The sequence below is a fragment of the Acomys russatus genome, chromosome 28 (assembly GCF_903995435.1).
Source record: "Acomys russatus chromosome 28, mAcoRus1.1, whole genome shotgun sequence".
In the NCBI taxonomy this organism is placed as follows: domain Eukaryota; kingdom Metazoa; phylum Chordata; class Mammalia; order Rodentia; family Muridae; genus Acomys; species Acomys russatus.
The window spans coordinates 37,447,760-37,467,206 of record NC_067164.1 but is presented as its reverse complement, the minus strand read 5'-3'; the positions used below and the strand labels follow the sequence as shown (position 1 = coordinate 37,467,206).

General features: G+C 39.0%; 1 protein-coding gene across 1 annotated transcript; it reads left to right on the top strand.

Moving 5' to 3' along the window:
* The first annotated feature begins 6,454 nt into the window (after positions 1 to 6,454).
* Positions 6,455 to 15,845, top strand: LOC127210447 (olfactory receptor 6C76-like). The gene is made up of 2 exons (XM_051170125.1): positions 6,455 to 7,370; positions 15,826 to 15,845. Exons 1-2 carry the CDS (start codon positions 6,455 to 6,457, stop codon positions 15,843 to 15,845), a joined length of 936 nt encoding a protein of 311 aa, XP_051026082.1.
* Positions 15,846 to 19,447: the final 3,602 nt, after the last annotated feature.

Here is a 19,447-nt window from a genome sequence, read left to right as displayed (position 1 = left end):
TGTAGAAGAGAAAGTGGGGAATCACCTAAGATGCAGTGGTACAGGAAACAATTTTCTGAACATAATACCAACATCTCAGACACTAAGATAACAATTAATAAATGGGAACTCAGGAAACTGAAAAGCTTCTGCAAGGCAAAGAACACTGTAAATAGAATGAAACAGCTGTCTACATATTGGGAAAAGATCTTCACCAACTCTACATCTGACAGAGGGTTAATATAAAAAATATATAAAGAACTCAAGAAAGTAAATACTGACAAACCAAATAGCCCAATTAAAAAATGGCATCCACTAAGGAGGACGAACATTTCTTTAAGTGTTTCTCAGCCATTTGATATTCCTCTGTCGAGAATTCTCTATTTAGTTCTGAGCCCCATTTCTCAATTGGGTTGTTTGGTTTTGTAGCGTTTAATTTCTTGAGTTCTTTATATATTTTGGATATTAGACCTTTGTCAGATGAAGGGTTAGTGAAGATCTTTTCCCAGTCTGTAGGCTGTCACTTTGTTCTGCTGACAGTGTCTCCTGCCTTACAGAAGCTTCTCGGCCTCATGAGGTCCCAGTTATTAATTGTTGATGTTAAGGCCTGGGCTGTTGGTGTACTGCTCAGGAAGTTGTCTCCTGTGCCTATGTGTTCCAGGCTCTTCCCCACTTTTCCCTCTAACTGAATTAATGTCTCTGGTTTTAAGTTGTCTTTAATCCACTTGGACTTGAGTTTTGTGCATGGTAACAAATAGGGGTCTAATTGCATTTTTCTATATGTAGACACCCAGTTAGACCAGCACCATTTGTTGAAGATGCTATTGTTTTTCCATTGAGTAGATTTGGTTTCTTTGTCAAAAATCAAGTGAGCAAATGTGTGTGGATTAATCTCTGGGTCTTCAATTCGATTCCATTGATCCACCAGCCTATTACTGTGCCAGTACCATGCTGTTTTAATTACTGTTGTTCTGTAGGACAGCTTGAGATCAGGAATGGAGATTCCTCCAGAGGATCTTTTATTGTGTAGGATTCTTTTTGTTATTCTGGGCTTTTTGTTTCTCCATATGAATTTGAAAATTGATCTTTCAATATCTTCAAAATATTTTGTAGGTATTTTCATAGGGATTGCTTTTGGTAAGATGGCCATTTTTACTATGTTAATTCTCCTGATCCATGAACAAGGCTCGTCCTCGTTAGTCATCAGAGAAATGCAAATCAAAACAACACTGAGATTCCATCTTACACCCATCAGAATGGCTAAGATCAAAAACTCAAGTGACACCACATGTTGGCAAGGATGTGGAGAGAGAGGAAGGCTCCTTCATTGCTGGTGGGAATGCAAACCAGTACAGCCACTTTGGAAAACTATCTGGTGCTTTCTCAGAAAAATGGGAATAGGGCTTCCTCAAGACCCACCTACCCCACTCCTTGGAATATACCCAGAAAATGCCCTACCACACAACAGGGACATATGCTCACCTACGTTCATAGCTGCTTTATTTATAATAGCCAGATCATGGAAACAGCCTAAGTGTCCCTCAGTAGAAGAATGGACTAAGAAACTGTGGTACATTTACACTATGGAATACTACTCAGCTATTAAAAACAAGGAATTCCCAAAATTTATGGACAAATGGATTGATCTAGAAATTATCATAATGAGTGAGTTCACCCAGAAGCAAAAAGAGACAAATGGTATATACTCACTTATATTGAGACACTAGTCCAAGGGATACGTCCCATGAAAAACTTTACTTACCAGGAAAGTGGGTCAGAGGAGAGGACATCCTATTGAGACTTTAGGTGAGAGTAGCATGGAAGAATGGGGAAATAGAAGGATCCACAGGGTCCTGGAAACCTACAAGAAGAACTTTATGATAGGCGATCTGGGTCCTGGGGTCCTCCTCAAACTAAGGAATCAGCCAAGGAGAATATAGGCAGTAAACTTCGAACCCCTACCTAGACCTAGCCAACGAACAGGATATTCTCCACCATTGAGTGGAGAGTGAGATCTGACTCTCACACAAACTCTGGTGCCCCTTTTCTGACCACGTCCCCTGGATGGGGAGGCCTGGGGGCACTCAGAGGAAGGATATCAAGTTACTAAGAAGAGACTCGATATTCTAAGAGCATATATAGGGGGAGGAATTCTCCCTCAATCACAGACATAGGGGACGGGAGAAGGGGGGAAGTGGGAGGGAGGGAAGAATGGGAGGAAAAGGGGGAATGGCTAACAATCGAGATGTAATATGAATAAAATAATAAAAAAAATTTAAAGAAAAAAATTTCATACACAGCTAAACAGAAAATTATCAACAAAGGAATATTGAATGGCCCAGAAACATTTAGAGAAATGCTCAACATCCTTGGTCATGAGGGAAATGCAAATGAAAACAACTCTGAGATTCCATCATACAGCCATCAGAAATGTGAAGATGAAAATTTTAAGTGACAGCACATGCTGACTGGTATGTGGAGAAAGTGAAAGAATCCTTCATTGCTTGTGGGAGTGTGAACTTGTACAACCACCTTGGAAATCACTCCAGTGCTAATACTATTCCTGAGTATACACCCAAATGATGTCCCACCATATTGCCAGGACACTTTCTCAGCTAAGTTCATAGCAGCTTTATTTTTTTTTTATTTTGAATTTTTTAATTTCATTAATTTATTCAGATTACAACTCAGTTGTTATCTATCTCATCACTTGTATCCTCCCGTTCCTCCCCGCCCCCACTTTCATCCTATTCCCCTTCCCTAGGTCTATGACTGAGGGGGACCTCTTCCCCCACTATATGGTCATAGGTTATCAAGTCTCATCATGGTAGCCTCGTAGCAGCTTTACTGATAGTTTTCATAAACTAGATCTAACCTAGCTATCCCTCAAACAAACAATAAATAAAGAAAAATAAAGAATATTGCACAATGGAATACTACTTAGCTATTAAAAACAGGAAAATCATGAAATTTGCAGGCAAATGTATGGAACTAAATAGTTTGTCCTGAGTGAGGTTGCTCCAGCCCTGAAAGACACACATGCTATACCCATCACACACCAGATAACGATGCTACAATCCACAGGCCCAAGGAAGCTAAGTACCAAGGAGGGCCCTAGAAATGATGCTTGAATCTCAATCAGATGCTTCAATTAGGCATCTGAAGTAGATGGAGAGAGGAGATGTGGAGGGGAGCCTGTATTGGGATCAAGTGTGGGGAGAGTGGGTGCTGGCAGGACTAGAAGAGAGAGTGGAAATCAGTGGAGAGCATCTCTGGGACAAGGGAGGCTCAAGGTTGTCTATGAAGGTGACCGTAGCTGAGACTTCTACCAACAGGGTATAAGAGCCTGAAGTAGCCACCTCCTGTAGCCAGGTAGGACTTCAAGTGGAGGGAGGGAACACCAACCCACCCATAAAAACTTCCTCCCCCAAATCATCCTGCTTATAAGAAGTGTAGGTATAAAGATGGAACAGAGATTGAGGAAATGTCCAACCAATGACTGGCCCAACTTGAGACTCGCCTCAATGGAGAAAGACAACCACTGATACTATTAATGACACTCTGCTGTGCTTGTAGACAGGAGTCCAACATAACATCTTCTGGGAGGCTTCACCCAGCAGCTGATGGAAACAGATACAGAGACCTACAGACAAACAATAGGCGGGACTCAGGGAGTCTTGTGGAAGAGTGGAGGAAGGATAGAGGGAGCCAGAGAGGTCATGAACGCCAGAACAGGTCCTACAGATTTGACTAAACTGGGCCCATAGGGGCTTGGAGGGAGGAAATCATAAAACAAATAACATGTGTGGGCTGGACCTAGGCCCCCAATACATTTATAGCCAACGTGCAGCTTGTTCTTCATGTGGGTCCCCTAACAATTATAGTAGGAGCTGTCCCTGACTCTGTTGTCTGCTTTTGGATCCCTTTCCCATAGCTGGGATGCCTTGTCTGGCCTACTTGGGAGAGGATGACTCAGTCCCATTGCTGTGCCAGGATGGGTTGGTACCCATCTCGTAGAAGGGCAAGGGAGAAAGGGGAGAGAATGGGAGGATGGGACAAGGAGAGGATCAAGGGAATATGACCAGACTATAAAGTGAATAAATCAATTATTTAAGACAAAATGAATGCCTCACAGCAATAAAACTGACCCCATATTGTCTTACAGAGAAAAATATCAGAGGACTATATTACCAAAAAAAGTAAACTTGATTTCTCTAACAGAAATTAGATAATCAGTACAAAATATTTTGAATATTAACGTTGTTAGTTGTAAAAATATTGTCTTGGTTCTTGACAACATTGTCTACTAGCTATATCTTGCCTAATTATCCAGCATGTTTTTTATTATCAAACTAAATAATTACATAGCACACTTCATGTCCCAGTGGATATTTTCTCTTGCTATTTTGTGCTTTGTTACAATTACATGTTACAGTTATATTACCTTTGCAAATTTTTGTATTAAAATTTTTGATTAAATGAAATAAAAAACAACAAATTTGATGTTGCTTCTTCACTACTATTTGCATTCTACATTTCTCCAACCTTGGATGTTTCAAAAGATAATTTCTGTAATTCACCTAATTATTCAGCTTAGCTCTAGGGCGCACCAATCAACACTCTCCAGAGACAGTTAGTTCTGCTTTGTGGGAAGAATCCCTTGTGTCTGCTTTAACGAAAAGATAAAAACATAAAATGGAAATCCTTCTTCTGAAAAGAATACTTAGAAAAGTATTTTCTAACAATGGTGTAAAAATGTAAGATCACAAGCCATCTTTTCCCCAGAGTTACTGGAAGCCAAATGGCATTTGTCAGATTTCATAATTTCCATGGTAAGAACTTTGTTCTTTGGGGGCATTTTAGAAAAAAGAAGAGACCAGGTACTTGTTGTTAGGCCCACAACTCAGAATTCAAGTGATTTTCTTTGTCAACAATCTCTACTCATATGTCCCGTGCTCTCTGTCTTCCACAGATGGCGGTTCTTGATTCTTACTCCTACTGTGTTTTTTCCTTCTTCACCAAACAAGAGCTTCACCTAGAAAGCAAACAAAATGTTGAGCTTTATTGCTTCATAGCTGTAAGTATTTCCTCAAACCTAGATAGCAAACAAAATATTGATTTTTATTGCTTCATAGCTGTAAACATTGTCTCAAATATCTTGACAATGTGCCTGCTTTCTTCCCATTTTTTACTTTGCTCCCTCTCCTCCCTCTCCTCATCCTTCTTGAGAGTCTTAGCTACAAGGCTTCCAAGACACCATATTTCTGGTTCTGAATTCCTGTTCTGTTTGTCAGTTTCCCTGTTCTGTTTCCACAACATTTGGATTTACTGCTAAATAGTAAGTTGTGTCCAGAGACACATCTACTAAATAAGAACAAATGAATGAATAAATACTGAACTAAAGACTCTCATACGTGATGTGCATTGGCCTGGGGTGACCACTGAGCTTTTTGCTGCTCACAGGGACTGAAGCATATCTCAACTTTCTTAACATGAATTTCAGAATGCATACAGTGGAGAATTTGGCTTTTAGAAAGACCATATCACCCACTAAACCTCTCCTACTTCAGAGATTCTTTTTATTTATCCACATAGTATGATCTTTTTACTGTATATAGTTCAGTTATCTTCCCAAACTCCAGATACACACGGTAAGTTTGTTATGTATGAATATGACAAAATGTAAACATCGGTGAGAAGTGTGGAAGTTGATTAAAACAGCATTGAGCATTTGGGTTTGAACTTTTCAGCTGCGGCCAATTAGCATTATACAACTGTAAGTATTGTCCATTCTGTAGATTTTTTTTTCATTTTTCTAATTATTTCGTACCCTATGTTCTTTGTCTGTTATCATCTCCTCTATAAAGTGAAAAGATTTTATTTATTTCAATAAAGAAACTCTATAAATGTTTTTTTAACTTTGGAGATTTCTGAGTTTGTTCCTTTAGGGTTAAATAAATGTTGGTTTCGATGGTCCTGACTCTCTTGCTAAATTATTAATACCTCAGACAGTCAACAATAGTTTTAAATATTTTCTAAGATTAACAAATAATCTTAAATGTTTGATTCACAAAAAGTAATACATCCCTTTGCTTAGATATTTTTTGGACTAAAATAACATCTTCCATTTTTAGGTATTTTTATCTGGTTTCCTGATATATCTGCTCTTTTCCTACATCAAAAGATCCGCAGTGGCATTGTTCTCATCTACTGATGTACTTAACAAAACTGTCGAGTGTCTAATTTAATATCAAGTAGCTGTAGATCTAAGGTGAACATCAGACATGTAATTGGTTTATGGAAACTAATATTAATTTTTAAAACAGAGATTTGTTCAGTGATTTAACGTTTCATTTTGTATATTGTAACAAGTCTTCTAAAATGTGATGAAACATGTAACAACAAATATAAGTTAAAGGAATTCTGACTCTCTGATTCATTTCACAGTTTTAGACCTGGCAGAACACAAAAAGAAATGAAAAATCGAACAACTGTGAGTGAGTTTATTCTTCTGGGATTAACAAATGACCCAAAGCTAAACATTTTGATTTTTATATTTTTATTTCTCACTTATATTTTGAGCATTACTGGAAATCTGATGATTATTACCCTCACTCTAGTAGATTCACACCTCAAGACCCCCATGTATTTCTTCCTTCGAAATTTCTCTTTCCTAGAAATCTCATTTACAACAGTTTCTATTCCTCGGTTCCTTGTGAGCATTGTAACAGGGGATAAGACCATCTCCTATAATTCTTGCATGACTCAGGAGTTTTTCTTCATACTCCTGGGTGCAACTGAGTTTTTCCTTCTGACTGCTATGTCCTATGACCGCTATGTGGCTATCTGCAAGCCCTTGCACTACACTACAATAATGAAAAACAGGGTCTGCATCCAGCTCATAATTGGCTCCTGGCTGGCTGGATTTCTCATCATCTTTCCACCTGTGATCATGGGCCTCCAACTGGAATTCTGTGACTCCAACATCATTGACCACTTCACCTGTGACTCTTCTCCCATTCTGTTCATCTCCTGCACAGACACAACCTTCCTGGAGCTCTTGGCATTCTTCCTGGCAGTACTCACACTCTTAGTAACTTTAACATTAGTGGTTCTCTCCTATCTCTTCATCCTTAGGGCAATTCTCAGAATCCCTTCTGCCGAGCAAAGGAAGAAGGCCTTTTTTACCTGTTCCTCACACATGATTGTTGTCTCCATTTCCTATGGAAGCTGCATATTCATGTATGTCAAAACCTCAGCAAAGGAAGGAGTGGCTTTGACTAAGGGTATAGCAGTACTCAACACATCTGTTGCCCCAATGCTGAATCCTTTTATTTACTCCCTGAGAAACAAACAGGTAAAAGAATCCTTTAAGAACGTGGTCAAGAAATGTATGTCAAATAAAACAGGATGATAGAGAAATTCACTGTTTCATTTTTTAAAGAATATTATATACAATGTGTATTTTCATTCTTGTATTTCCTATCCACTGCTGTATTAAACTTAGCTGAATATTTCTATCTTTTCCATTTCAGCTTTACTTGACACCATTATCATTTTAAAATTTAGACACCCTTTAAATTTTTCTGAACATGGCTGATTTTATGTCTCTGAACTGAAAATGACACTTTCATGAGACCAACACTTTACCACTTGGCCATGATGCCTGCATTGAGAATGACATTTTAAAAGAATTTATTTTCAGAGAATTTATCTATTGATCAACACACAGAAACTAATAAAAGAACAACAGACCACCCTGAAAAAATCATTTTTCCACCATATAAGTACTTTTTAACATGAGCTCTTCTTTGAGGCAAAGTCCTTACCTCTGTTGTGTGGCTACTTTTTTGCTGTATTTTTGAAGATTTTTTTATATTAAATATTGGCGTGTGTGGCTCAGTGCATAGGAGCTATAACTTCATTGTGTGTTCCATCCTGCATTATTGTATCTGGTGCTTTGTTTGGCTCAAATTCTAAAAGTTTCTCTGAAATCTACTATGTTACTTCATTCAAGCTCCCAAACCTTGACCATTAAGCATATTGAAGATTCCTTTTATGTTTACTTGTTAGTGCTGAACTTTGAGCTCCCTAAAGTATCCTGAAAAGAGCCTCTATCCATTTGTTTCCAAAACTATGGATTTCTGTGACAATGAAAAGTAATATTTGTTCTATATCCCAGTAGTTGTTAATATTCTTGGCATATACATATCTTAAGTCATTTTCCAATATTTCTTTTCTTTTTTATAATTTATTCAGATTACATCCCAATTGCAATCCCCTCACTTGTATCTTCCTCTTCCCCCTCCCTCTTTCACCCCATTCCCCTTGCCTAGACCTGTGACAGAATGTGATGTCCTCCCAATATGATCACAGCCTATCAGTTCTCATCGTGATGACCTGCTTCCCCTTCCTCTCAGTGCCACCAGGCCTCCCCACCCAGGGAAAGTGGTCAAATAGGGAGCTCCAGAGTTCATGTCAGAGGTAGTCACCACTGTCCCCACAACCGTGGAGAATGAGCTGTCCATTGGCTAGCTCTGAAAATGGGGTCTAGGGTTACTGCATGTATTGTCCTTGGTTGGTACAGTAGATAGTGCAGGCCCCCCTGAGTCCAGATCTTCCATCCTTGATGAACTTGTTGCAGAGTTCCAGGAACCTCTGGGTCCATCTATGTCCCCATTCTCCCATAACTCTCTCACATGGAGCCCCAGTAGCAAGTCCCAGCAGCTGTCCCAATACCCTGCTGAGTGAAGACTGTCAGAGGACATCCATGTTGGGTTAATATCTAATTATAAGTGAGTATATACCACTTGTATCTTTCTGGGTCTGGGTTATCTCACTCAGGATGATCATTTCTAGTTCCATGCATTTGTCTGCAAATTTCAAGATTTCCTTGTTTTTAATAGCTGAGTAGTATTCCACAGTATAAATGTACCATTTATCCATTCTTTAACTGAGGGACATCTAGGTTGTTTCCAGATTCTGGCTATTATGTATAAAGCTGCTATGAATTTAATTGAGCAAATGTTCTTGGGTGGTGGGTCATCATTTCATTATTTTCCACTATTTATTATTGTTTAGTCTTTTAAGTGTATTGGCTTCTCACAGACTTTGGAGGACATGGAGCTAAGAATGCTTGCTATATACACTGATATACACCTTTCCAAGAAAGATTGTTAGGGGTTGTGAGTGTGTGTGTCTGTCTGTGTGTGTGTGTCTCTGTGTGTGTGTGTGTGTGTGTGTGTGTGTAAAACCAACATCTCAGTCTGCATAATATTGCTTCTATGTGTGCATTTTCAAGATAAAATACACAGACTTCCTTAAAGGTTCCTATTAATAATCAGTAAGTGAAAATATGTATAGATCTCTCCAGGTAACTTTACTGAAAAGTGTATTTAATGTCAATAGAATGGAAGCTAAGTAACTATTTTCATAATAAAAACATTAGCCACTTTTTCCTCATCAGCTTGTTTCTGGACTTTTTAAACTAGATTTTAGAGTTTAGAAAATTGATTCAGATACAGGCATAGTGGCAGCCTCAGAAAGCAGCACTCGGGAAGCAGAGGAAAGTGCATCTTTGTCAGTTGGAGGCCAGACAGATCTATGTACATAGTGATAGCAAGGACAGCGAGAGCTACATAATATAGCTACTTCCTCTAAAAAAAAAAACCTCTTCTTTCATGTTTTCTGGCTTAATGGTTTGTTCAATGTGACAACTGATCCTTAGAGTTCCTTGGTGTAGTATTATCCTACTTATCCTAAGTAAAAATATTTCGTTTGATAATGAACATGATAACATTTTATGAAATTTTTCTGAAGCAATGGTTTTAACAAAGTTGGCATAGTGTTCTTCAAGTGACCTTTTCTTAGAACTTTGTTTCAATACACTTTCTTTAAGGGCCATCTTACTTTAAAAGAAAAAAGGCTATCACCAAGAAAAATGAAAAGCAGCAAACTTTGGCAAAAGTATGGGAGGAACAGTCCTTATATACTTTATGAGAGAGTACATTATTTCTGCTATTATAGAAGTTAAAAGGGACACTCAAAAAAAACACTGGAATTTGAGCTAGTATATGATTCAGATAAATAATCCCTGGGTACTCACCTGAAGGAAACCAAACTAATATACAACAGAGATCCTGGCATACCTGTGGGATAGTCTCATATGCAGAGCCACAAATTCAGTCTTGATGTCCTTCAACAAATAAGTAGGTAAATACAAATATGACATATGTATATCATGGATGAACTATTATTTAACCACAAACAACATATCCAAACCTTTGAGACACAATGAAAGTAGTGCTAAGAGTAAAGTTCATAGCACTAGGTCCCTTTGTACAGAAATAGATGACATCACATACAAGCAACTTAATAGAACACCTGAAAACTCTAGAAAAAAGAAGCAGACTCACCCAAGCGGAGTAGATGGCTTGAAATAATCAAACTCAGGGCTGAAATCAATAAAATAGAGAGAACAAAAACAATTCAAGGAATCAAAGAAACCAAGAGCTGGTTCTTTGAGAAACCCAACAAGATAGACAAACTCTTAGCCAAACTAACTAAAAGGAAAAGGGAGCACACCCTAAGTAACAAAATCAGAAATGAAAAGGGAGACTTAAGAATGGATAGCAAGGAAATCTAAAGAACCATTTGGTTTTACTTCAAAAAAAAAACTATATGCCACAAAATGTGAAAATCAAAATGATATGGACAATTTCCTTGATAAATTCCACTTAACAAAGCTGAATCAAGATCAAGCAAACAGATTAAGAAGTCCTATATCTCCTCTAGGGAAATAGAATCAGTCATCAAAAATTTCCCAACAACAACAACAACAAAAAGCCCAAGGCCAGATGGATTCAGCACAAAATTCTACCAGACCTTTGAAGAATAACTAATACCAATACTCCTCAAACTATTCCACAAAAGAGAAACAGAAGGATCACTACCAAACACATTCTATGAAGCCACAGTCACCTTCATACCTAAGCCACACAAAGACAAAACAAAGAAAGAGAAATCATACCAATCTCTCTTATGAACAATGATGCAAAAATGCTCAATAAAATTCTGACAAACCAAATGCAAGATCACATGAAAAAAATCTCATCCCTCATGACCAAGTAAGCTTCATACCAGGCATGCAGGGGTGGTTCAATATATGGAAATCCATCAATGTAATCAACTATATAAACTGCACTGGGAAAAAAACCACATGATCATCTCTTTGGATGCTGAAAAAGCATTCAACAAAACTCAACACCCTTTCATGTTAAAAGTCTTAGAGAGATTTGGGATATAAGGCACATACCTAAACATAGTAAAGGCAATATAAATCAAGCCTATAGCCAACATCAAACTAAATGGAGAGAAACTTAAATCAATCCCACTGAAATCAAGGACAAGACAAGGTTGCACACTCCATTTCTCTTCAATATAGTACTTGAAGTCCTAGGTAGAGCAATAAGACAGCTAAAGGAGATCAGGAGGATACAAATAGGAAAGGAAGAAGTTAAAGTTTCACTACTGCAGATGATATGATAGTATACATCAGCGACACTCAAAATTCTACCAAAGAAACCCTGCATCTGATAAACAACTTCAGCAAAGTGGCAGGATACAAAGTTAACAGAAAACTCAGTAGCCCTCCTGTATACAGATGACAAATGGACTTATAAAGAAATTAAGGAAATGAAACCCTACACAGTAGCCTCAAATAATATAAAGTATATTTGTGTAAATCTAACTAAGCAAGTAAAAGGCTTATATGAAAAAAAACTTCAAGATTATGCAGAAGGAAATTGAAGAAGATCTCAGAAAATGGAAAGATCTCCCATGCTTATGGATTAGGAGAATCAACATAGTAAAAATGGCCATCCTACCAAAAGCAATCTACAGATACAATGCAAACCCTACCAAAATACTAACACAATATTTTACAGAGCTGGAAATATCAAATCGCAACTTCATATGGAAAAACAAACAACCGAGGATAGCTAAAACAATCCTTTACAATAAAAGCTCTGCTGGAGGAATCTTCATCCCTGATCTCAAGTTGTACTTTAGAGCAACAGTAATAAAAACAGCATGGTACTAGCATAGAAATAAGCCAGTTGACCAATGGGATCTAATTAAAGACCCAGAAATAAATCCACACTCCTATGGTCATTTGATTTTGAAAAAGAAGCAAAAACAATACAATGTAAAAAAAAGAAAGCATCTTCAACAAATGGTGCTGGTTTAACTGTATGTCTACTTGAAAATGTGTATATATCCATATTTCTCACCCTATACAAAACTAAAGTCTAAGTGGATTAAAGACCTCAGCATAAAACCAGACATACTAAATCTGTTAGAAGAAGAAGTGAGAAAGAGCTTAGAATTCATTGGCACAGGAGACAACTTCCAACAATTAATAAATAGGACATCATGGAACTGAAAAGCTTCTGTAAGGATAAAGACACTGTAAACAGAACAAAGTGACACTCCACAGATTGGGAAAATATCTTTACTGACCCTACATCTGACAAAAAGCTAATATCTAAAATATACAAAGAACTCAAGAAATTAAACACCACCAAACCAAATAATCCAATTAAAAATGTGGTACAGCTAAAGTCCCAATAGGATGTCCCCCCCCCTCTGACCCACTTTCCTGGTAAGTAAAGTCTTTCATAGGACATAGCCCTTGGGCTAGTGTCTCAATATAAGTGAGTATATACCATTTGTCTCTTTTTGCTTCTGGGTGAACTCACTCATTATGATCATTTTTAGTTCAATCCATTTGTTCACAAATTTTGAGAATTCCTTGTTTTTAATAGCTGAGTAGTATTCCATAGTGTAAATGTACCACAGTTTCTTAGTCCATTCTTCTACTGAGGGACACTTAGGCTGTTTCCATGTTCTGGCTATTATGAATAAGGCCACTATGAACATGGTTGAGCCTATGTCCCTGTTGTGTGGTAGAGCATTTTCTGGGTATATTCCAAGGAGTGGAATAGCGAGGTCTTGAGGGAGCCCTATTTCCATATTTCTGAGCATGGGAGAATGGGGAAATAGAAGGATCCAGAGGGTCCAGGAAACCTGCAAAAAGAACGTTATGATGGGTGGATCTGGGTCCTGGGGTCCTTCCTGCTCAAACTATGGCACCATCGAAGGAAAATACAGGAGTAAACTTTGAACCCCTACCCAGACCTAGCCAGTGGACACATTCTCCACCATTGAGTGGTAAGTGAGTTCTGACTTTCATACAAACTCTGGGGCCCCATTTCTGACCACATCCCCTTGATAAGGGGCATGGTGTCACTTAGAAGAAGGATAACAGGTCACCAAGAAGAGACTTGTTACCCTTTGAGCATATATAGGGGGAGGAGTTCCCCCTCAGTCACAGACATAGGGGAGGGGAGTAGGGGGAAGCAGGAAGGAGGGAGGAATGGGAGGATACCAGGGATGGGCTAACAATTGAGATGTAATATGAATAAATTAATAAAAAAGAAAAAATGTGTTACAGAACTAAACAAAGAATTCTCAACAGAAGAAAACCAAGTGGCTAAGAAACAGTTAAAGATATGCCAAAAATCCCTAGGCATCAGGGAAATGCAAATCAAAACAACCTTGAGATTGCATCTTACACCTATCCAAATGGCAAATAACTCAAGTGACAACACCATACTGGAGAGGATGTAGAGAAAAGGGAACACTCCTCCACTGCTAGTGGGAGTGCAAACTTGTACAAGCACTCTGGAAATCAATATGGTGCTTTCTCAGAAAATTGGGGAAAGTTCTTCCCCAAAATCCAGCTATACAACTCCTGAGTATAAATCTGAAAGATGCTCCACCATACAACAAGGACATTTGCTCAACTATGTTCAAAGCAGCTTTATTTGTAATAACAAGAATTGGGAAACAACCTAGATGTCCCTCAAGCAATGAATGGATAAAGAAACTGGGGTACATCTAACAATAGAATACTACTCATCTATTAAAAACAAGAAAATCTTGTTTTGCAGGCATATGGATGGAACTAGAAATGATCATCCTAAGTGAGATAAACCATACTCAAAAAGACACTCATGGTATATACTCACTTATAAGTGGATTTTAGCCCAACATTGATGTGCTCTGGGAGACTCCAACAAGTGGGAGATAGGGACAGTTATCTAGACTCAAAGCTGGGCACTGGGCAGAGTACTGAGAGTGTAGGTAAGAGTGGGGGAATGTAAGGTCTGGGAGGGAGCAGAGGCTCCAAAGGGAGACCACCAAGGCCTGTGGATTGAGGCACAAAGGGATCTCCACAAACTGTTGATCCAGCATTGACAACACATGCAAAGAACCAAGACCCCTTTTTCAGAGATAACCAATAAATGGCTGATTCCCCACATGGGGGGAAAGGGAGAACTGCTGCTGAACCTCTTCATGCACTTGGGATCCCACTACTTGGCCTCTGCCCCTTGGCAAGATGGCCTAGTGGGAACACAGTGGGAGAGGATGCAGACGACCCTGATGATAGACTGTTTCCAGAGGTCTAGAGGAATAAGCAGAAGATCAATGGGAAGATGAGAGGGAGGCTATAGCAAATGGGAGGTAAATTGAATAAATTATAATAAATAAAATATACAGTTAAAATCTGAACAGAGGAGAGGGTTGCTGCAGAGACAGATACGCCAACCAAGGACCATGCAAGGTGAGGATCTAGACAGTCAGCTCAATTGTAGTATTAGGCAGCAGAGTCTCCTTGTGGGTCCCATAATATGGGGAATAGGAACTACCGCTGAGATCTACAATGGCCTCCTAATAATGTTCACTTCCCCCTGACTGGGTGGGCTTGACAGGCCATAAGGAAGAGGTTATATGTAGTACAGGGGACACTGGATAAGCTAAGGTCAGACATTACGGAAGGAGGGCTCCCCTTTCTAATGACTACAGATGGAAAAGGCATAAGGGAGAGGGTGGAATCGGGAGGTGGTGAGGGAGGGGCTGCAAATGGGATGTAAAGAGTTCAAACTGCAGAACAAGCAGGTAACTTATATTGCCAACCCCACTACATAGGAACAGCTCTGAGACTGGCTGAGATACGAATGTCTATGCATAGACAAGTCTTCATGTTGGTCACAGATTCTCTGTGACTTATTACTGGAGGCCATCCTTAGTATGTCATGAAGGAAGATTTTCAGATATCTTAATCCTACTAAATCAATTAGCAGAGAATCAGCTTTAACTGCGCTGTGCATCCCGCACACCTCATAATACTATTACTATTAGAACTGCATGATGCCTTTGAGAAACTGTGTTTTCAGGACAGAAGAACCAGACACTGACGCTGGATCAGACCTGAGAGGATGCATTCCTCTCATCATGCTGCATGCTGACATCCCGCGTCCTCCTTGTTCCAGCCCCAGGTACCTCAGTTGCTGTTACCCATCAGCCAGTCTCAGAGCTAGTCCCATATGGTGGGATTAGCAATATAAGTCACCTGCTTGTTCTGCCGTTTAAATTCTTTTTTTTTTTTTACATAAGGAGGGTTTTTATTATTATCATGAGCACATGAATGCCTGTTTACTTTGAGACTAGAATAAAGAATTTAATTGATACACCAAAGCTTTACAGCATTGATAACAATTTTAATTATATAACTTTGGCAGGCAGGATAGCACAGTAGTAAAAGCATTTGCCATTAAGCCTGATGATCCGACTTTGATCCCTGGAACCTCCACTTGTAAACCATGGCACATAAGTTTGTGCAAGCATATAAAATAAATAAATAAATTCACACAAAAATTTGCTTGCATAATGTATAGGCACAGGGCAAAGGCTTTATATAACATCTTAGAAATCAGAGTTTAGTGTCCTTTATTCTTGAATAGCTTCAGTGGACCTCTACCAAAGATTACTGTTCCCGACCCGTGGGTTCAGTTATTCGTGGAGTGGCGAGGAGGGTCGCGACCTGTGAATAAAGAATGGACGAAAGAGAGACACAAGCGCAGGAAAACTTTGCTTATTGAGGGCCGTTTATTGTAAGGGGGTATCCAAATTTACAGTAAGCTTCTGAAAGGGCGGGGGTGGGAAGGAATGCAGTGGAAAGTTACAAAATCTTCTGGGCCAGGCCCAAGGACAGCAGGTGTGGAGTGGGGCGATTATACAGAAGTCTCGATACACCGAATGTTCTCTTTCTCAAGGTCAGGCTGGATCTTTGTGGTAGCCAGGCAGAATAATTATCTCAAGTATGCAGACAGCTGTGGCTTTCAGCCAGCAGGGCCTCTCAGCCACTGGGGCAGGTCAGGCTAGGTCCTATGGCTCCTGACAGATTACATCATCCCAAATGCATGATTCATCCTGTCATTGACATCCTTGAATGGGTAACATTAACGAGTCTCAAATGTGAAGTAAGCAACAACCACCTCAGTGTTCAGGACCAGCTGGTACATGCAGTTACGATTAGAATACACTCAGCAGCAGTTTAAATTCTTCACATCCTGATTGTATCCCCCTCATTCCCTCCTGATCCCCCCTCCCTCCCTCATTCCCTCTCTTTCCCTCATCCCCTCTCCCTCCCTCCCTTAGTACTCAGACAGGGGAACCCTCTTCCCCTAATATCTGACTTCAGCCTATCAAGTCTCACCTGTATTAGCTGTAATCTCTTCCTTTGTACCCTGGCAAGGCTGTCCTGCCAGGGAGAAGTGATCTAATTCAATGGCCAGAGTGCATCTCTGAAGCAGTCCCTACTCTCCATATGTGGCATCCACAAGGAGACTGTGCTACTACATCCAAGTAGTGGGTCTAGGTCCACATCATACATGGTCCTTGGTTGACATTTCTGACTCTCTTTTGTAGTGTAGTTATCCTGTATTATGTGGCTAATGTTGTGAGTATATACCAGGCATGTCTTTCTGGGTTGGGTTACCTCACTCAGGATGATCTTTTCCAGTTCCATCCATTTGCCTATAAATTTCAAGATTCCCTTGTTTCTAATAGCTGAATAGTATTCCATTGTGTAGATGTACCACAGTTTCTTTATGCATTCTTCGGTTGAGGGACATTTAGGTTGCTTCTAGATTCTGGCTATTACAAATAAAGCTGCTGTGAACATTTTTGAGTAAAGGTCCTTGTTGTATGGTGGAACATCATTTGTGTATATTCCCAAGAGTGGTGTGACTGGGTCCTGAGGTAGAGTTATTCCAAATTTCCTGAGAAAGCATGAGATTGGTTTCTGAAGTGGTTGCACAAGTTTTCACTCCCACCAGCAATGGAGAAGTGTTTCCCTTTCTCTTTCTCTGCATCCTCACCAGCATGTGTTGTCACCTGAGTTTTTATCCTGGACATTCATATAGATGTAAGATGGACTGTCAGAGTTGTTTTGAGTTACACTTCCCTGATAACTAGGAATGTTGAGCATTTCTTTAAGTGTTTCTTGGACATTCAATATTCTTCTGTAGAGAATTGTCTGTTTATTCCTGAACCCCATTTTTAATTGGATTATTTGGTTTGGTGGTGTTTAATTTCTTGAGTTCTTTATATATTTTGGATATTAGCCCTTTGTCCAATGTCGGGTTGGTAAATATCTTCTCCCAGTCTGTAAACTGTCATTTTGGTCTGTTGACAGTGTCCTTTGCCTTACAGAAGCTTTTCAGTTTCATAAGGTCCCGTTTATTTATGGTTGATCTTAGGGCCTGAGTTGTTGGTGTTCAGTTCAGAAAGTTGTCTCCTGTGCCAATGAGCTCTAGGCTCTTCCCCCACTTTTTCTTCTAACAGATTTAGTGTGTCTGGTTATATGCTGTGTTCTTTAATCCATTTGGACTTCAGTTTTGTGCAGGGTGATAGATATGGATCTATTTTCCTTATTCTACATGTAGCCATGCAGTTAGACCACCACAATTTGTTTAAGATGCTATCTTTTTCCACTGTATGAATTTGGCTTCTTTGTCAAAAATCAAGTGTCCAAAGGTATGTGGGTTTAATCTCCGGGTCTTTGATTTGATTCCATTGATCAACCAGCCTATTACTATGCCAGTACCATGCTGTTTTTATTACTGTGGCTCTATGGTACAACTTGAGATCCAGCGTGGAGATTCCTCCAGAAGATCTTTTATTATACAGGATCATTTTAGCTGTTCTGGGTTTCTGTTTTTCCATATGAAATTGAGAATTGATTGGTAAAGAATTGTGTGGGTATTTTGATGGGAATTGCATTGAATCTGTAGATTGATTTTAGTAAGACGGCCATTTTTACTATGTTGAGTCTCCTGATCCATGAGTGTGTGAGATCTTTCCATCTTCTGAAATCTTCTCCATATTCTTTCTTCAGAAATGTGAAGATTTTTCATACATATCTTTCACTTTCTTGGTTAGAGTTACACCAAGATACTTTATATTATTTGTGGATATTGTGAAGGGTATTGTTTCACTAACTTCTTTCTCAGCCTCTTTGTCACTTGTATATGGGAGGGCTACTGATTTTTTAGTTCATTTTGTATCCAGCCACTTTGCTGAAGGTGTTTATGAGCTGTAGAAGTTCCTTGATAGAATTTTTGGGATCACTTATGTAAACAATCATATCATCTGCAAATAGTGATAGTTTGACTTCTTCTTTGCCGATTTGTATCCCCTTGTTCTCCTTTTGTTGTCTTACTGCTCTATCTAGGACTTCAAGTACTATTTTAAAGAAATACAGAGAGAGTGGACAGCCTTGTCTTGCCCCTGATTCCAGTGTAATTGATTTAAGCTTCTCTCCATTTAGTTTTATATTGGCTATAGGCTTCCTGTATGTTGCCTTTATTATATTTAGGTATGTGCCTTGTATCCCTGCCCTCTACAGAACTTTTAGCATGAATGGCTGCTTTTTTGGCATCTAAGAAGATGATCATGTGTTTTTTTTTCTTTCAGGTTGTTGATATGATAAATTATATTGATGGATTTCCATATATTGAACCACCCCTGTATGCTTGGGATAAAGCCTGCTTGGTCATGGTAAATGATAGTTTTGATTCTGTTTGCAAGGATTTTATTGAGTATTTTTGCATCAATGTTCGTAAGAGAAATTAGTCTGAAATTCTTCTTCTTTGTTGAGTCTTTCTGTGGTTTAGGTATCAATGTGACTGCGGCCTCATAGAATGAGTTTTGTAATGTTCCTTCTGTTTCTAGTTTACAGAATAGTTTGAAGAGAATTGGTATTAGCTCTTCCCGGAAGGTTTGGTAGAATTCTGCACTGAATACATCTGGTCCTGGGCTTGTTGTTGCTGTTGTTGCTGTTGTTGTTGTTGTTAGAGTTTTGATGACTGCCTCTATTTTCTTAGGTGTGATAGGACTGTTCAATTTGTTTACCTGATCTTGATTCAATTTTGGTAGTTTGTAGCTATCAAGAAAATTATCCATTTCATCTACGTTTTTTAATTTTGTGGCATATAGGCTTTTGAAGTAAGACCTGATGATTCTTTGGATTTCCTCAGGGTCTGCCATTATGTCTCACTAT

Coding starts and splice junctions, on each gene's coding strand:
- LOC127210447 (XM_051170125.1), top strand. CDS start 6,455: ATGAAAAATCGAACAACTGTGAGTGAGTTTATTCTTCTGGGATTAACA. Junction 7,371..15,825: donor TAAGAACGTGGTCAAGAAAT/GTATGTCAAATA, acceptor ATCAGAGTTTAG/TGTCCTTTATTCTTGAATAG.